Source organism: Rhineura floridana, chromosome 3 (genome assembly GCF_030035675.1).
Source record: "Rhineura floridana isolate rRhiFlo1 chromosome 3, rRhiFlo1.hap2, whole genome shotgun sequence".
NCBI classification, from domain to species: domain Eukaryota; kingdom Metazoa; phylum Chordata; class Lepidosauria; order Squamata; family Rhineuridae; genus Rhineura; species Rhineura floridana.
The window spans coordinates 221723199-221742891 of NC_084482.1; the positions used below are offsets into that span (position 1 = coordinate 221723199).

General features: G+C 45.4%; 1 protein-coding gene and 1 long non-coding RNA gene across 5 annotated transcripts in view; both read left to right on the plus strand.

Annotated features, from left to right (window-relative positions):
• LOC133381685 (oocyte zinc finger protein XlCOF6-like) overlaps positions 1-16169 on the plus strand; it is a 74916-nt gene extending 58747 nt beyond the window's left edge. The window contains exons 2-3 of one of the 4 annotated variants that reach the window (XM_061621079.1): positions 8822-8831; positions 12226-16169. In XM_061621079.1, coding sequence (XP_061477063.1) covers positions 8822-8831; positions 12226-15202 — 2987 coding nt within the window. In that variant the 3' untranslated portion in view covers positions 15203-16169. Of the gene's footprint in view, positions 1-4085; positions 4097-8821; positions 8832-12205 lie in introns of all 4 variants that reach the window. The other 3 variants (XM_061621076.1, XM_061621077.1, XM_061621078.1) reach the window with 3 other exon arrangements.
• A 2172-nt stretch (positions 16170-18341) lies between these two features.
• LOC133381737 (uncharacterized) lies at positions 18342-19075 on the plus strand. Its single transcript, XR_009761724.1, has 3 exons — positions 18342-18394; positions 18636-18681; positions 18923-19075. It is a non-coding gene; the product is annotated as an uncharacterized LOC133381737 (long non-coding RNA).
• Positions 19076-19693: the final 618 nt, after the last annotated feature.

Genomic DNA, 19693 nt, shown 5'->3' on the forward strand with positions numbered 1-19693 from the left:
CAGCGCCATGGCCTCAGAGGCACCGTCCGGATTGTCTCTTCTGTGGGATAGAGTGGAAAGAGCAGCCGGGCAGCCCAATCAGGTAAGGGGAGGATCATTGGGGGAGAGACCGAGGGGACAGCTGGGGTGCGTCTCCCTGAGCATAGCGGGGAGGGCTCTGGGAGAATACTACCTCTGAGGCTGCATAAGGAGAGCCTGCCGGATCAGGCCAATAGCCCGTCTGTTCCAGCAGCCGGTTCTTGCAGTGGCCGACCAGATGCCTGTGGGAAGCCTGCAAGCAGGACCTGAACACATGAGCACTCGCCCCACTTGTGATTCGGTGACACGTGTCTGGCAGAACTCTGGCAAAACACCTAAAATATACTCTTGGAGAAGTGGGATCTTTTTTGAGAGTCATTCAAGCTCTGCCCTGCAATTGTGTCTGAGCAGTGTAAAATCCAGAAATACTCACCCCCACAAAAGCTAAATAAAAAGTAACTGTAGTAAAGAAATGCAAAGAAAAAGAGAGTGGGACAGCTTCAAGAGAGTCACATGGCTTGGTACCAAAATACCTGATGGAACGCCTCTCCTGACACGAACCCACCCGTATACTACGCTTAACATCTAAGGCCCTCCTCCAGGTGCCCACTCCAAGGGAAACTCGGAGTCTGGCAAAAAGGGAGAGAGCCTTCTGAGTGGTGGCCCCCAAATTATGGAATAATTTCTGTGATGAGGTCAGCCTGGCGCCAACACTGTTATCTTTTCGGCGCCAGGTCAAGACTTTCCTCTTCTCCCAGGCATTTTAGCATGTGCTTTTAAATTGCTTTTTAAAATGTATTTTTAGATTTCTATATTGCTTTTGTGGTAAACCACCCAGAGAGCTTCGGCTATGGGGTTGTATATAAATGCAATAAAATTAATTAATTAATCAATTAATCCCAGCGTGCCCCACTGGTCAGGCTATTAGTACGATATGAACCAAAGTGTAGCTGCTAAGTGTCCTGCTCTGTTGCCATTCCCAGCATACTGCCTCTGGCAGCGGAGGGAATGCATTGCCATTGTGGCTCGTAGCCACTGATGTCCTGATCCTCCATGGATTTGTCCAATCCTCTTTGAAAGCTATTCAAGTTTTTGGCTGAGCAAATGGTACATGTTGGAGAAACTGCCTCTTCTTCTTTTTCCAGGATCTGTTGCCCTTCCAGGGTCTGGTGACCTTTGAGGAGGTGGCCGTGTATTTCACGGAGGAGGAATGGGCCCTGCTGGATCCCGGCCAAAGAGCTTTGCACAGGGAAGTCATGGAGGAGAATTATGAGACGGTGGCCTCTCTCGGTAAGGGCACTTTCCCCCCTTGACTGATGAATGTTGAAGGTATGGATTTAGTACCTGTGCTATTTAACCTTCCACTGCAGGGATGCTGTCGTGGAAATGGGTGCCTGGGCCCTGGATATTTGGGGAGGGACTGCAGCTCAGAAGGGGAACACCTGCTTTGCATGTAGAAGGTCCAAGGTTTAGTCCCTGGCAGCTCCAAGAGGGGTGAAAGGATCCGGTAGGAGGTGCTGGGAAAGGTCTTTCTCTGCCTGACATCCACAGCTAGTTGCTGTAAGCAGGCGGGACTAGATGGACCAATTCTCTGATCTGGTAGAATGCAGCTTCCTCTGTTCTTGGGGCTTTTTGATCATTCAGTGCAAAAAGTGCCACTCCCTGCCGCCTTCCGCTGCCCCATGATGAAAAATCTTACCTTGCAGCTGGAGGAGGAGAGGGCAGGAGCTCCCAAACTCCAGCAGAGCATCTTCTCCTGCATCCTCAGCAGATGATTGACACTCTGTGCCTTGAACTCTAACCTCCCAGTGGGAAGAGATGCTCCCGGGAGCACCCGCTGCCTCCTCCCTCTGCCTTCCTCTGTCCAAAGGTCAGCTTTTGTCTTTGAAGCAGGAAGAAGCGGCAGTTTGGAGAACAGGAAGCAGAGGTGGAGGCTACAGTTTGTAGGGAATGACCTCCAGAAGACAGGACAGAGAATACGATTTAGCTTTGCCAGCCCTGGTGGGAAGTCTGGAAGCAGAACTGGAGCACAGAGACTCTTTGACTCAGGCAGAGACACAGCAAAGGCAGCAGGCAAGAGGGACCCCGAGAAAGGCTCCTTGGCAGCTGGAACAAGGGCCGTTCCCTCAGCTAGCAGAGATCCTGGGAAAGCAGGAATTGCAGCAGCGCCCTTGAAAAGGGGACCTTTGCTGCAGCAGGAAAGGGTCCAGAGAAGGCAGGAACCTGCGGTGGTGAATGAAAAGCAGGGGAGGGTGATGGAGTCAGACCCCAGTTGACATCTGGGGCTAAGAGAGATTTCAAGCAGCAAAAGGAACCACACAAACTGGAACCCAGAGTGGGACCAATTTTACTCCTTAGGCTACTTTTTCCCATCAGGCCTCTTTGTTTCTGTTGCAAAGTGACCCATATAGAAGCCATTTTTAAAGCTCATATTGGCAATATTGAGCTGGAGGGTCTCCCAGGCTCATAAATTAGTAGCCAGCCAACAACACCCTCACTTGTATGAATCTGCCTTTGCCTGAAGATCAGCAGATGAGGCCTTCCTGGTGGTCCCTACACAGGATGAGGTACATGGTGATTTTTCAGTAATGGCTCCTCGACATGGAACATTCTCCCTACGTCGGGCCTCGTCTCTTTATACTTCCATGCTGTCGGTCAAGACATCTTTTTTGGAAGGTGTTCGGAGGAAGACAGACCCGAAATTCCTGCTGCTTTTAATAGTTGTCATTCAGTGTTTTCTTGTGTGTTTGGATAGACTGTGGGAGTTTTTGGGGATGTTTATATATTCTTATCTACTTCTTCTGTATTATAAACTGTCCTGTCCAAAAAGGTGACATATACTTCACCTACATGACAATGAATAAGTAAATATCCACTAATAGCAGAGCTGTAAAAAAATGGAAGAAAATAACGAACTGATAACAGAAACCAGCAATGCCCAATATTGCACCTCATCTTCCTCTCTTCCCTCCTGCAGTAGCAGAAGCAAGACAGGCGTGTGCGTGTGTGATATACATAATAGTTTTTGCCGGCAGTTAGGTCTGACCAGGTGAACCAAGTGGCCAGAGATCCCAGCCAAGAATCTTTTTAGGTCTAGGAATATCTAATGGCCGATCAAGAAAGGAAATCTTTATCAGTGTCTATGTATAATTAACACGTCTAATTTACTATACTTTGTGGACATAGCCACATATCAGAACATAGGTCTTACACAGCACATACAAAGGGGATGTACGCTAACGTGTTGCATTTCAAAGGACAGCATAGGTCACATTGATTTCCATCTGAAAAGGAGTGATCTCACCTTTGCTGCGTGTGGAGCTTAACACTCAGAGCAGGTGGTTCTTTCTTCGACCAGTGTCACGGACAACTGGTAAAAATCCCCAAGGCTGTCTGTCTTTTATAGCTCTAGTTTGTATCTATCTAGACCAGGGTTTCCCGACCTTTGAGCCACAGACGTTGTGGGACTACAACTCCCATCAGCCCCATCCAGCATGGCCAATGGTCAGGAATTAGGGGAACTGTAGTCCAGCAACATCTGTGGACCAAAGGTTGGGAAACCCTGATCTAGACTCTGTCAGTTCATGCTCATATTACAACTATACTCTTGTTTCCATCATTTGAACTCTCATCCTAACCTGCATCTTGATGCTGATGTTGTATTCTAATACGTTCTCCTGACTCACCCCTGTACAGCTTCAGCCATATATAGACATGATCATTGGCTGAATGCCCGGACTCCTTATAAAATGTTGATACTTCACAGGAAAGAATTTATTTTGGAACTACTGTAAACAAAACTCAAAGGAAAAAAGACACTTTAACTGGCAGCTTGTCTTTTTACTCATGTTTTGGCTTGTATTGTTTGCGCTACTTTTCCACACATAATTTTATGTAAATCAATTATAAAGAATTGGAGATGGCCAATTTCTATAAATACAGGTGGCCTGTGACACAGTGAATTGCATCCACTGTTGCTGACTTTACTAGGTTCTGCCCTAGTAGTTTGCAGCCTACTAAGAAGCTGGCTTTACTAGGTTCACCCCCAACAGGCATTTCAAGATGAGCTTCATGCCCAGTGGACGCATGTTCACAAGTGCCAGACTGACCCTACTTGGTCCACACAACTCTGTTCTATTCACCGAGAGCAGGACTTACCAGATCAAAATTATACCTTTTCTTATCTATAAAAATCTCTGTTTGTAACGGCTGAATATTTTCTGGTCAAAAGTAACTAGTCTTGTCTATTTCCTTCAAAGAGTCGGACCTCCATTCGTGTTGGGAAGAAAGAAAAGATCCCTTTATCCAGTATCCCAAAGATGCGACATCAACAGGTAGATGTTCAGCTGCGTTGAGGCCCCATTTTGGTTTGGAAATTGTAGGATTTTTCACTTCCTGTGTAATATGATTCGTTGCAGATTAATTGACCCATCAGGGTGTGAGTTCTCCTGGAGAACATCTTTGATGTCTTTAAGAAGAGCCTGCTGGATCAGGCCAATGGCAGCATGCCTATAGGAAGCAAGCAAGCAGGACCTGAGTGCAACCCTTGCCCTGTTGGGAGCACAGTGACTGTCTTATAGCTGCAAAGTGCTCTCTGAAGCACCCTTCCACCTCCTTTCATAGTGGAGGGAGGGAGGGAAAAAAGGTGCCTTTCGGATGCGCTGCCTGCCAGAGAAGTCCCATGCACAACCGATCTTTCTAAAAAGCAGTGGCTTCCAAAAGGGAACAGGCACCCACAGCCAAGCTGAGCCCTTGGTTCGCCACCCCACACTGCTTCTTTCAACTTCAGGAGCTGAATGGGGCTGCTTCACAGAGCAGTGCTGGGCGGGAGAAGTGATTTCCATCCAATGGAAACAGCTTCCCCTTCCTTGAGGAAAGCCCCCTCCAACCGCTGATCAGCTGACTGGCAGAAGTGCGCCCCTGTCCAGCAAAGGCGCAATTGGCACCCCGTTTCAAGGTCCTGGTGGTTCTTTTGAAGCCTCACCTTTATCTGCCGCACATCTGATGTCAGATCGGAGGGTGGTGCCTTTATGTCCTCCCTGTAGACTTCCCATTCGCATCTGATCAGGCACTGTGAGGATGCTGGACTAGATATTTATTTTATTTATTTATTTATTTAATTTAATTGATATACCACCCTAAGCCAAAAAGGCTCTCTGGGCGTTGTACATGAGAGATAAAACAAGCACAATATATAAATACAATAAGTATAATAAAATCAAAGATCAAAACAAACAATAACAAAGAACCCAGAACGTCAAAATACAACAATAATTAAAATACTGATAAAATACACTATAAAATACAATTTAAAATACACTTTAAAATGCCTGGGAGTATAAAAAGGTTTTCACCTGGTGCCGAAAGGATAACAGCGTCGGCGCCAGGCGTACCTCATCGGGGAGACTATTCCACAGTTCGGGGGCCACTAACGAAAAGGCCCTAGTTCTAGTCACAACCCTCTGGGCTTCTCGATGGGATGGCACCCGTTGGAGGGCCTTAGATGTTGAGCGCAGTGTACGGGTAGGTTCATATTGGGAGAGGCATTCCACCAGGTATTGCAGTCCCATGCGGTGTAGGGCTTTATAGGTCAAAACCAGCACTTTGAATTTAGCCCGGAAACAAATAGGAAGCCAGTGCAGATGAGCCAGAACAGGTGTTATATGAGCAGACCTTCTGGTCCACGTCAGTAATCTGGCCGCTGCATTCTGGACTAGCTGTGGTTTCCGAACTACCTTCAAGGGCAGCCCAATGTAGAGCGCATTGCAGTAGTCCAGCCTAGATGTTACCAGAGCGTGAACAACTGAGGCGAGGTCATCACTGTCCAGATAGGGACGTAGCTGGGCTACCAGTCGAAGATGGTAGAAAGCATTCCGTGCCACCGAGGCCACCTGGGTCTCGAGAGACAAGGAAGGATCGAAAAGAACTCCCAAGCTACGAACCTGTTCCTTCAAGGGGAGTGTAACCCCATCAAGAACAGGATGAACATCCTCCATCTGGGCAGTGAAGGCACTCACCAACAGCGTCTCGGTCTTGTCAGGATTGAGCTTCAGTTTGTTAGCCCCCATCCAGTCCATTATCACGGCCAGGCAGCGGTTTAGCACATTAACAGCCTCACCTGAAGAGGATGAAAAGGAGAAATAGAGCTGCGTGTCATCAGCGAAATGGTGACAACGCACCCCAAAACTCCTGTTGACCGCACCCAGTGGCTGCATGTAGATGTTAAAAAGCATGGGGGACAGTACCGATCCCTGCGGGACTCCACAATGGAGAGTCCAGGGTGTCGAGCAATGTTCCCCAAGCACTACCTTCTGGTGACGACCCACCAAGTAGGAGCAGAGCCACTGCCAAGCAGTACCCCCAACTCCCAACTCCGTGAGTCTCCCCAGAAGGATACCATGGTCAATGGTATCAAAAGCAGCTGAGAGATCAAGGAGAATCAACAGAGTCACACTCCCCCTGTCCCTCTCCCGACAGAGGTCATCATACAGGGCGACCAAGCTGTTTCAGTGCCAAAACCAGGCCTAAAACCAGATTGAAACGGATCTAGATAATCAGTGTCATCCAAGAGTGTCGGGAGCTGGCCGGCAACCACCCGCTCCAGGATCTTGCCCAGGAACGGAACATTCGCCACAGGTCTATAGTTGTTCAAGTTATCTGGGTCCAAGGAGGGTTTCTTCAGGAGCGGTCTCACCACCGCCTCTTTTAGGCAGTCAGGGACCACTCCCTCTCTTAAAGAGGCATTTATTACCTCCTTGGCCCAGCCGGCGGTTCCAGTCCTGCCAGCTTTCACCAGCCAAGAGGGGCAAGGATCCAGTACAGACATGGTCGCCCGCACCAGTCCAAGGATCCTGTCAACATCCTCAAGCTGCACAGACTGAAACTCATCCAATAAATGAGGACAAGACCGTGATCTGGATACTTCATTAGGTCCAACTGCTATAATATTGGAGTCTAAGTCCCAGCGAATGCATGCGATCTTATCTTGGAAGTGCTCGGCGAACTCATCACAGCAGGCTATAGATGAATCTATAATATCCCGAGGACCAGAATGTAAAAGCCCTCGCACAATTTTAAAGAGCTCCGCAGGGCGGGAGAGTGATGACTTAATAGTATCAGCAAAATATCTCTTTTTTGCTGCCCTCACCGCTACTATATACTGCTTAGAACAAGCACTTACCAAGGTGTAATTGCATTCATCGGGAGTTCGCCTCCATCTGCACTCAAGCCTCCTCCTCTCTTGCTTCATCGCTCTCAGCTCCAAGGTATACCATGGAGCTGTATGAGCTCTGCATAGGAGGGGGCGCATGGGAGCGATCGTGTCAACCGCCCGGGTCATTTCCGTATTCCACAGTTCAACCAGGGCTTCGACAGGAGCGCCAGTCTTCTCAGTCGGAAAAACCCCCAGAGCCCTTTGGAAACCCTCAGGATCCATTAGTCTCCGGGGGTGGACCAATTTAATAGGTCCCCCACCCTTGCAGAGGGAAAGGGCTGCTGTGAGCCTAAACTTCAGCAAGCAGTGATCTCTCCATGACAAAGGAATAGATGATAAATCCCCAACCTCCAGATCACCATCTCCATGTCCAGTGACGAAGATCAAATCAAGGGTATGTCCCGACACATGCGTCGGGCCAGAAACACATTGAGACAGCCCCATGGTTGTCATGGAAACCATGAAGTCCTGAGCCACCCCAGATAAAGCAAATAGGCCTGTGGTCTGATTCCACAGGGCTGTTCTGAGGAAGAGCCACTAGGTTGAAGTTTCTTTTCTATCTGCTGAGGAATCCCCCAAATTAAGATGGCTGGATTGGTTTCCACAGAGCCCCTGAGTTGAGATTTATGTACACCTCCAGGCAACTGGTCAGGAGGATAACTTGGGTCCCTGTACTAATCAGTTCCCGATCTAAAATCTTTGTTTGCTTTGGGGAGGAGAGGATAATTTGGGAATGTCAAAACTAGGCTTCACCTCTTGGCTGGAAGAGCATGATCCAGTTGAATGTGGCTCTGATGAAAGGGAGAGATCAGTAGGTATGGACTTGAAAGATTACTCAGGAAAGCTGTAGAAGGATTTCACAACACTGAATCTTGGTGGTCTCCAGGAACCCAGAGGGAGTACCCCATACCTCAAATACCCCACGCTTCCCCCACATAGGTGTAGGGTTGGCAATAGCGTGTGCTATGTGCCTTTGAAGCACTCTCTATTTTCAGCAGTAATCAAAAGTGTGACATCAAATATAAACGCTTTATTAAAAGAGGAAAATTACAAGCATGCACATTCACTCTCAAATCAGCAAAGCTTCTCCAATGGATCCTTAGCAGCAATGAAGTAGCTTGTAGGCATGAAAGATCTTCCTTACTCTGCAAGTTGAGGAACTCAGCAGAGGGGCACCCCCATGCTCCAAAAGCAATGCCCAGGCTGCTGGGACTAAGTGGTAGCTCAGAGAACATAGGATCCGTCTCTGGATGGTCAGGGAGTGATGACGTGTTCTTTATATACCCTCACGGATGTTCCCCCCTCTTACTTAAAGATGTTTTAATGTCAAATCTCTGAAATTAGTTGGTCACTAGCCTTCCACATCTCCTTCTTTCCTGGAAAGTGTCTGCCCCTGACTACATAGGTTGTTTTCAAAGTGCACACTTGTTCGACTTTTTGAAATTAAACTTTGTGGTTTCTGTCTCCTTTTGGTTCTGCTTTTTGTGATTGACAAAAATGTCAATCATTTTTGACCCAAAGTGACCTGCTCTTTTAAAGCTTTTCCCTAACAAATACTGATGCCATTTTATGATTAATTGAAACCTATAGAAACCCTAAAGTTATAATCTCTTTTTAATCAGTACCTCTATATTGGCATTATATTAGCATTTAAAGCATCTTCCTTTCTTGCACGTGCGTCCCAGGTTACCTTCCTCAGTTTATCCAGGATGTCTCCCTTTCATCTCTGAAATTAGTTGGTCACTAGCCTTCCACATCACCTTCTTTCCAGGTTACCTTCCTCAATTTAGCTTTCTTGGAGCAAACCAGGATGTCTCCCTTTGCATCCTCCAGCTTGCTACTGTGCTTTGCATAGAGACATTTAAAATTTCTTGTAATGAATTCACTCTTGCTTGCATTCATTTGTAAATTACTCCCTATACATGATGAAGCTTCATCTCCTTTGAAACTAGATTTTATAGAGTTTAAATGATTTGAACATTGACATGAAATCGAGCCTTCAGTGTCATCGGCCCAGTTCTCTGGAAAGCTCTGCCAACAGAGGTTCAGCAGGCATCTTCTGTTTTAACTTTGAAGCGCCTGCTGAAAACCTTTCTGTACCGCCAGGCAGGCAATTAAGAGCATGCTCTTTTCACAACACTTGAACTTTGTTTTTATTGTATATTCGATGTTTTTAATTTATGGTGGTTGCCTTTTTTTAACGTGTTGTAAACTGCTTTGACGTTTCTAATGAAATAGCGGTATACAAAGAGCCTATAAATGAATAAATAGATGTGATATCTCTGGAATCAGAAAAACAGCTGGAGCTAAGTGATGCCTTCATGTGCTCCCTGTAGACTTCCCATCTGCATCCACTTTGGCACTGTGAGGATGCTGGAATAGATAGGCCTGTGGTCTGATCCAGCCAGGCTGTTCATATAAGGAGGGGGAATGGCATCCAGGTTGAAGTTTCCTTCCCATCTGCTGAGAAATCCCCCAAATTAAGATAGCTGGATTGGTTTCCACAGTGTCACTGAATTGAGGTTTTTGAACAGTTTCTTGTCCACAAGAGACATTTGGATCTACATGTCCCTGTGCTATTCATCTCCAGGAGATCTAAGATCGTTCTTTGTTTTGGAGAGAGGAGAATAATTTCAGTTCAGAACTAACTAGCTTATCTGTATCTTTGAAAGAAATGTCAAACCTGGGCTTAGTCTCTTGGCCTGAAGAACAAGATCTAATTGTACAGGGCTTTGATGAAGGGGAGAGATCAGTCGGGCATTCCCCTTACGGTTCAGAGCATCATTGCAAACTCATGTAGCGTTGGTCTTTGGCCATCCCTGTCTTAGCTCAGCTAAGTTTAATCCCTTGAATCTTCAGGTGGAATTTAGAAGTGTCTTTATCTGAAAACCTGCAGCGCAGCTGCCAGCCAGTATTGACAGTACTGAGCTCGAGGGACCAGGGTCTGATTTAGTATATCACAACTTCATTTGTTCCTATATTTCTGTCTGACCGGCTCTTTTGACTGCAGTCAAATTATTAAGAATCAAGGAGAAGTGAGCTGTGCCCAATTTGTCCTGTTCTGCAGACTTGCTGCCCTTCTCTTCCCCCGCACCCCACTTTTCATTGCATATTATTTTAGAAATATATATCACAGTTGTATGGCAGTAGGAGGAAACCCAGACAAATCTGGGCTTAGTGACATCAAGTGTTATATGGACCTGAAAGGAATTTATGTTGCTGTGTGAGACTGTAGGATATTCAGGTAACCTTGCTTTCATCTGGCCATGCAAAGATAATGTAAAATCTTTATTACGGTCCAAGACCACCGGTATAATTACGGATCCTCTGAATATCAGAGTGGAGATAGAATACAATACAGTATCATTGCAGTGAGAAAGCTAAAAAGCTAAAACCAGGTACACATAGTAATCTAGCTAAAACCTTGATCTAATAGACATCGCATTAGGTCCCTCCTGCGAGCCAGAGCAGCTGTGAAGAACGAGGCGACCTCAGAGTGATCCGTGATTTTGAATCTGCCATTAAATATTGTAAAATCATAGCTTCTGGACTCAGAGGAAGATTAGATAAAAGTGGGGAGATGAACTTAAGGCGGAGATCTGAATAAAAAGGGCAGCAAAGTAGTACAAGGTTCACTGTCTCCACCGCATCTGCTCCACAGGGCCAAGTTCGATCATAATAATCGACTCCCCTGTATCTACCCTCCATTAGTGCCGAGGGCAGAACATTGAATCGTGCCAGGGTAAAAGCTCTCCTGAGTTTTGGGGTAGATAAACTTGAAATGTAAGTGGCCAAGTTACAGGACTTTACATTAATACTGCATTGTGAATAAGCGGCAACTAGGCTCATGTTGTTCTGATACTCAACATCTTTGAGGCGTTGGATGATTGTTGTTTTAGCGGTCGTATGGCCTAGGGCACCAATCGCTGGGAGCGAAAAACTGAGAGTTCCGAGTTTGTGAATCATTACCCGTTGCCATTGAGATTGGAAGGAATCTTCCAAAGTTAATGGGGGCAATCCCGTGGGGAAAAATAGCAGCTTCATCCAGTAGTTAAATTTTAATATCCAAGCGTGGGTCTCAATCAGAGGGGCACCTAATTCCAAGCGTAAGGTCACATTGGGGACACATCTCGGAGCGCCCAAATGGACCTCATGAATTTAGATTGTACCCTCTCCAACCATGCGTAATTGCCTCCACTACAAATTTGGGTCCCGTAAAGAAGTTGAGGAAGCACCTTGGCGTTGAATACCTGGACTGCTGCCAGAATGTACTGACCGCCCTTTGTATAAAAGAAGGTCAGGAAAGCTCTGGCTGATTTCTGTGCAGTCGTAGCAGACTGGACAAAATGCGCATTCCAAGAACCTAAGGGATGGAATGCAATGCCAAGGTAACTGAAGGCGTTGACTTGGTCAATAATATGGTTGTCAATTTGCCAGCGGTGTTTATGTCTACTTTTGGCGAAAACTAAAACCTTACATTTCGCATAGTTAATTCTCAAAAGTTCATCCACACAAAAGGAGGCAAGTTCTCTTAAGAGACGACGTAAGCCCACCTGCATTTGGCATAACAGGGCAATGTCGTCGGCATATAGAAGACAGGTTAAGTGTCTCCTTGCCAAGACAGGAGGGTGAGAGTTTACTGCCGACAGGTGTTTTGTCAGCGAGTTTATATAGATATTGAATAGGGAGGGAGGGCCATGCAAAGATAAAAGGGGGAGAATAATGGAGATGTAAAAATAGAGAAGCAGATAATTGGGCTTCATCTGTGATGAAATGCTTTGTTTCTGCCTTGAAATTCCAATGTGTTTTTTTCAACCCTCTTCCCCCCCAGCAGTTGACCGGCAGAATGAGAATTATAGAAAACCACAGATGGTGCCACTGGTAATAGCCAAGACTGAGAGTCAAAAAGAGATATTTGGAAATCACAGGGGACCAAAAACGTCTGAAAGAAAGCAGCCAAAGAATGGGAGCAAGAAATCCTCTACTTGTCATAGTTTTCATCAAAGAACACACACCGGAGAAAAACCATTTAAATGCATGGAATGTGGAAAGAGCTTCAGTGTAAAAAATAGCCTTACTTCACATCACAGAACCCACACAGGGGAGGAACCATTTAAATGCAGGGAATGTGGAAAAAGCTTTACTCAGAACGATCATCTTACTTCACATAAAAGAACCCACACAGGAGAGAAACCTTTTAAATGCAGAGAGTGTGGAAAGAGCTTCAGTCTAAGCAGTAGCCTTAAATTACATCACCTTAAACACACAGGGGAGCAACCATTTAAATGCATGGTGTGTGGAAAGAGCTTCAGTCAGAGCAGTGAGCTTACTTCGCATCAAAGAACCCACACAGGGGAGAAGCCATTTAAATGCAGAGAGTGTGGAAAGAGCTTCAGTCAGAGCAGTCACCTTACTTCGCATCAAAGAACCCATACAGGGGAGAAACCATTTAAATGCAGTGAGTGTGGAAAGAGCTTCAGTGTAAGCAGTAACCTGATATTACATCACCGAACACACACAGGGGAGAAACCATTTAAATGCATGGAGTGTGGACAGGGCTTTAGTCAGAGAAGTAAGCTTACTTCACATCAAAGAACACACACAGGGGAGAAGCCATTTAAATGCATGGAGTGTGGAAAGAGCTTCAGTCAGAGCGCTCACCTTACTTCGCATCAAAGAACCCATACAGGGGAGAAACCATTTAAATGCAGGGAGTGTGGAAAGAGCTTCAGTCAGAGAAGTAAGCTTACTTTGCATCAAAGAACCCATACAGGGGAGAAACAATTTAAATGCAGTGTGTGTGGAAAGAGCTTCAGTCAGAGCAGTGACCTTACTTTGCATCAAAGAACCCACACAGGGGAGAAGCCATTTACATGCAAAGAGTGTGGAAAGAGCTTCAGTCAGAGTGGTAGCCTTAGATTACATGAAAGAACACACACAGGGGAGAAACCATTTAAATGCAGTGAGTGCGGAAAGAGCTTCAGTGTACGCATTAGCCTGAAATTACATCACCAAACACACACAGGGGAGAAACTATTTAAATGCAAGGAGTGTGGAAAGAGCTTCAGTGAAAGCAGTAGCCTTACTGTACATGAAAGAACCCACACAGGTGAGAAACCATTTAAATGTAACGAGTGTGGAAAGAGCTTCAGTCAGAGCGGTCACCTTACTTCACATCAAAGAACCCACACAGGGGAGAAACCATTTAAATGTAACGAGTGTGGAAAGAGCTTCAGTCAGAGCAGTCACCTTACTTCACATCAAAGAACCCACACAGGGGAGAAACCATTTAAATGCAGGGAGTGTGGAATGAGCTTCAGTGTAAGCAGTAGCCTTACTGTACATGAAAGAACCCACACAGGTGAGAAACCATTTAAATGCAGGGAGTGTGGAAAGAGCTTCAGTCAGAGCAGTAGCCTTACTGTACATGAAAGAACCCATACAGGGGAGAAACCATTTAAATGCATGGAATGTGGAAAGAGCTTCATTGTAAAAAATAGCCTTACTTCACATCACAGAACCCACACAGGGGAGGAACCATTTAAATGCAGGGAATGTGGAAAAAGCTTTACTCAGAACGATCATCTTACTTCACATAAAAGAACCCACACAGGAGAGAAACCTTTTAAATGCAGAGAGTGTGGAAAGAGCTTCAGTCTAAGCAGTAGCCTTAAATTACATCACCTTAAACACACAGGGGAGCAACCATTTAAATGCATGGTGTGTGGAAAGAGCTTCAGTCAGAGCAGTGAGCTTACTTCGCATCAAAGAACCCACACAGGGGAGAAGCCATTTAAATGCAGAGAGTGTGGAAAGAGCTTCAGTCAGAGCAGTCACCTTACTTCGCATCAAAGAACCCATACAGGGGAGAAACCATTTAAATGCAGTGAGTGTGGAAAGAGCTTCAGTGTAAGCAGTAACCTGATATTACATCACCGAACACACACAGGAGAGAAACCATTTAAATGCATGGAGTGTGGACAGGGCTTTAGTCAGAGAAGTAAGCTTACTTCACATCAAAGAACACACACAGGGGAGAAGCCATTTAAATGCATGGAGTGTGGAAAGAGCTTCAGTCAGAGCGCTCACCTTACTTCGCATCAAAGAACCCATACAGGGGAGAAACCATTTAAATGCAGGGAGTGTGGAAAGAGCTTCAGTCAGAGAAGTAAGCTTACTTTGCATCAAAGAACCCATACAGGGGAGAAACAATTTAAATGCAGTATGTGTGGAAAGAGCTTCAGTCAGAGCAGTGTCCTTACTTTGCATCAAAGAACCCACACAGGGGAGAAGCCATTTACATGCAAAGAGTGTGGAAAGAGCTTCAGTCAGAGTGGTAGCCTTAGATTACATGAAAGAACACACACAGGGGAGAAACCATTTAAATGCAGTGAGTGCGGAAAGAGCTTCAGTGTACGCATTAGCCTGAAATTACATCACCAAACACACACAGGGGAGAAACTATTTAAATGCAAGGAGTGTGGAAAGAGCTTCAGTGAAAACAGTAGCCTTACTGTACATGAAAGAACCCACACAGGTGAGAAACCATTTAAATGTAACGAGTGTGGAAAGAGCTTCAGTCAGAGCGGTCACCTTACTTCACATCAAAGAACCCACACAGGGGAGAAACCATTTAAATGTAACGAGTGTGGAAAGAGCTTCAGTCAGAGCGGTCACCTTACTTCACATCAAAGAACCCACACAGGGGAGAAACCATTTAAATGCAGGGAGTGTGGAATGAGCTTCAGTGTAAGCAGTAGCCTTACTGTACATGAAAGAACCCACACAGGTGAGAAACCATTTAAATGCAGGGAGTGTGGAAAGAGCTTCAGTCAGAGCAGTAGCCTTACTGTACATGAAAGTACCCATACAGGGGAGAAACCATTTAAATGCAGGGAGTGTGGAAAAAGCTTCAGTGTAAGCAGTAGCCTTGTTTTACATCACGGAACCCACACGGGAGAAACCATTTAAATGTAGTGAGTGGAAAGAGGTTCAGTCAGAGCACACTTTGCATGAAAAAACACTGTGGAGTAACTTTTTTAATGTGCGGAGTATGGAAAGATTCAATGAAAGCAGTAGGCTTACATCACAGGGGATACACAGGAGAAACAATTGAAATTTAGGGAGTATGGAAAGAACTTCAATGGGAGCTTTATTCTTCATCTTGCAGGCTACATAGATTAAAGCCCTATACAGGTTGGGGCCAGGATGCTTAAAAGATTATCTCACCTGTTATATATGCAGCCCATCACTGAAGTCTGCAGAAGATGGCCTCTTACGCATACCATCTCATTAGGAATTCCACTGTGCATGACAGAGAAACCTGGCCTTTTGTGTGGTGGCATCTACTTTTTTGAACTTCCTCCTGTTACATATCAGACAGGTGTCTTTTTTTTGTTGTGCCTATAGAAGACCTTCCTTTTTCAACAAACCTTTTAAGGGCAGAGCTTTATTACTGTTTCTGTGGGATTTTAAAAGGTAAAGGTGTCCCCGCACTTGTAGTGCGAGTCGTTTCCGACTCTTAGGGTGACGTCTTGCGACGTTTACTAGGCAGACTGTATATATGAGGTGGGACTGCCAGTTTCTTCCCTGGTCTTTCTTTACCCCCCAGCATATGCCAGGCACTCATTTTACTGACCACGGATGGATGGGAGGCTGAGTGGACCTCGACCCCTTTTACCGGAGATTCAACTTCCTCCTTCCATTGGAATCGAACTGCAGACGTGAGCAGAGCTTCGGCTGCATTACTGCCGCTTACCACTCTGCGTCACGGAGCGTCTGTGTGGGATTTTAAAATGTTTTTAATTGGTTTGCGTATGAAATGTTTTTTTTACTGTTGGTATTTTTGAGATACTTTCTGGGAAGTGATTTATAAATGAAAATAAAATAATACTAGTCCTTGTTTCTAATGGTCTCCTTACTGATTGTTTTCATATAGTTTAGTTTAGCATACCTTTAACTGTTGATTTTATTGGTTTTTAGTGTTTTTTAAATGTTGATTTTTTTATTGACCATTTTAATGTACATTTTATGTTCTTTATAAAATTCTTCTGCAGTGTACACATTTTATTAATATAAATAACTAAAAATGTATTTTTGTGTATAACATGGTTTTTATTTTGCTTAGATGTTTTTTGTATTGGCTATTCTAACATCTTTCATAAAGTAAAATGAATTCACTAGTTTTCTGCTGATGTATTTTAAATACATTTTCCAAACTGATTTCACTCCACAGTCTCATCTGGTCTCAGTGCTATTTCCTAGCAGGCAAATGAAGGACTTCACTGTCATCTGGTACGCATAGAGAAAAGGAGTGAGAATTGGGTTTTGTCAGTGGTCACATAGCCAAATGGCTTCTCCAGGCAATAGAAGGGCCTTTAGGAAAGGCAGCAAAGCTGCAGAAAATCTCTGCTTAAATTATTGGGGGAGGCAGTTTGTTGGGATAGATAGTTCTGGGCCAGATATATGAATGGTCTGGTAACTTCAAACTAATCCATGTTGTGTAACTAATTCATGTTATGCAATTGTTAATGATGCTTTCCTGTAGTTTCTCTCTGGGAAGCAGTATGCCTCTGAATGCCATTTTCTGGAATCACAAGTGTGAAGATTACTGACTGGGAGGTCAGTTGCACAACTGCTGATCTTGGGGACCAGGTTTCTTGAAGGACTCCCTGTTCCTGTCCCCTCCTGCCTCATCCTTGGGATCTAGCCAGTAAAAGTGATTAGACTGTTGAGCTGGTGTTATTCTTGTTGTTCCCAATGTAAATAACAGGTGCATGTCAGGACCCCACTAGGGATCAGCTGCCCTGCACCTTCAATTTAGTGTTGCAAAGCTCATCGTGCAATTGTTTGTTGCATGATTGGTATCTCCTCTAGTTTGGCCCTCAGACTGGCAGTGGCTGTCCAAGGTCCTGTTCTCCAGCCTTCTTGCCTGAGAGCCTTTTGACTGGAAAGTTCTTCTGCCTCCACCTCTTGCACTCTGCCCAATGAGTTGGAGTCCCTCCCACAGGTTCCAGACTTTAATAACCTTGATTTTGAAAGTAGTTGTGTCAGAAACTCATTTCACAGAAAGCAAACTGGTGAGGTTTGGCCCAGAACTTGAATACAAGGCAGAGGTGGAGTCTGAGCCCAAGCACACAAGAGCACTTCTTTGAACCCAGTTTTTTTCCTGTGATAGCACATCTATTTCACAGAAAGCAAAGTCTATTCTCTCCCCCTTCTGCCAGCCAACTTGCCCCTCCAATCTCTCTTTCTCTCTCCCTCCCCAATTCACCAGCCATTCCCAACCTGGTAGCAGCACCAATAGTGCTGCTTAGTGGACCTACAAACAGCAAGAAAGGGTATTGCTGATCACCCCAGAGGTTCCTGGGTCATCCTGTGCTATCTCCCATTTCCCAACAAAAGGAGAGGCAGCAACATGTGTGGTTGGTGAATTTTGATAGGTCTGGCTGATTTGGAAGTTTCTGTTCTGGGCTGGTTTACGTAAAAATGTATTATATCCCGGAACGGGTATTGGAACGTGGTTTGCGTGGACGTTTTGTGTCTTATTGCATGCATCCCATTTAGTCATGTGGGACTGGTGAATTTGGTGGGTCTGGCTCGCTGGGAAGTCGCCATTCGGGGCTGTTCATTCCGTTCCGGAGGGCATTTTGGTTGTTAATGGGTTGATAAAAATGCTATCGGAATGGTTTTTGTTCCTAAATGTTGTTCTCATGTGTCTCTAACACATCCTAGTGTTTTTGGCATCAATTTCTTTTCTAATGAGCCCATTCCAGCGTGTTCCATTCCAGCTTTTACACCGTCCCTCCTGAACACTTTTTACACACAAATGTGTATATTGTATATATCACACAGCACACACGCACACACCTATCTTGCCACTGCTTCTGCGGGAGGCAAGAGATCAGGATGAGGTGCAATAATGGGACAGAAGGGAGGGAGGAAAATGTTGGCAGTGGGGGGGCAGAAGCAGCTTTTGCCACTTAGTCCTCCGATGGGTTAAGGAAAGGAGTTCTGGTTCCTAGAGAGGCAGGAAGTCTTAATCACATGGAGGGGGGAGAGCATATTGAAGGGGAAGTAGGAGGGCTGTCTTCATTGGTATTCCGGGTAAAGAAAGTATTAGGCCCAGAGAGGAGGAAGCGGGAGCGTGCAGAGGGCAAAGAGGTGCAAGGGGGGGGGATTTGGTATTTTTGTTGGGGGGTGAGGGGTCAGAGCAACGGGGGGGGAGAAAAAACCTGCTTTCCCTCCAAATTTTTCCACTTTTGTTATGGGCCTTCACATCTCTACAGTAGTGTAGTTGCAAATTCATAAGTGCACTCTAATTATCAGGAAAGAACAAGGAAGCATGTTAGAAGACTCTTCTCAGTTGCTAATACACTCTCCTTTCTTGCTGATTGGCTCATAGGTTGCTGGAGACATGGGGACTCTGCTGAGAGCCTGCTCCCAAAAAAGTAAGGGGTCTATGATCTCTCCCCCCCCCAGATCTATGCAGGTCCCTGGGTGACCCTGGGGCAGTGACCACTTTTGTTCAGCCCAGCCCACCTCACTGGATTGTTGTGAGGATAAACAGTGCAGAATTTTTATGTGCCACTTCAGATTTCGGACATCCACTCTGTGTGGGACCTTCAACGTCTGTGCAGGTGTGTGTGTCTGTTGTATTATTGGAATCATAGTTTAATGCTATGTCCACAGGAACCCAGATTCAAATCCCTGCTCAGGAGTGAAATTCAGGTGGTGTCCTGGGCCCAGTGACAGTGTCGTGGTGAAGACAAAAGGAGGGGGACAAATCATGGTGAGCTCATTAGAGGAAGACCTGCATAGAAATATAAAAATATAATAAAATGTATCAGTAATAATAATAATAATTAAATCAACTTATTGCCTCAGTTGTTTGTTGGCTATTAAACCGAGAAAGCAGAGGTTAAATTTCCACAAGTGAGCTACGTGACTTAGAAGCAAAAGTTGACAGAGCTCGAGCCATCTTCAAGGACACATTGCTAAGCAACCTAGGCTCGGGTAGCAGGCCTTATCTATATAGAGGGCCAGCAGACTCTTGTGAGTGTGGGGGTCGTGGAGTTTGTACAGAGAGAGCTTGTGATATATTGTCAGTAAAGTGACTCTTTAAAACTTATTGCTTGTCCGGCTCATTGCTTCAACTGGCATCTAGCCTGTCACTATACTGTTCTGCATCCTGGGCATCTGCTTGCGCCAGATACAACATCCAACAAGTGGTAGCAGAGGATGGTTACCTGGTGCTGATGGTTACCTGGTGCTGAGGATTGCAGAAAAGCGGCAGAGAAAAGCCAGAACTGCAGACCAGCGAGAAAAACAGCAGAGAGACGGAGAAACCGAAAGCTGAGCTGAAAGCTGTGAGAGAGCTGTGGGAAAAAAAAAAACCTGACTGAAGGACAGAGGTGAGAAGCTCTAATTACAAAGGCGGTGAACTATGAAAAGTGAAAGTAT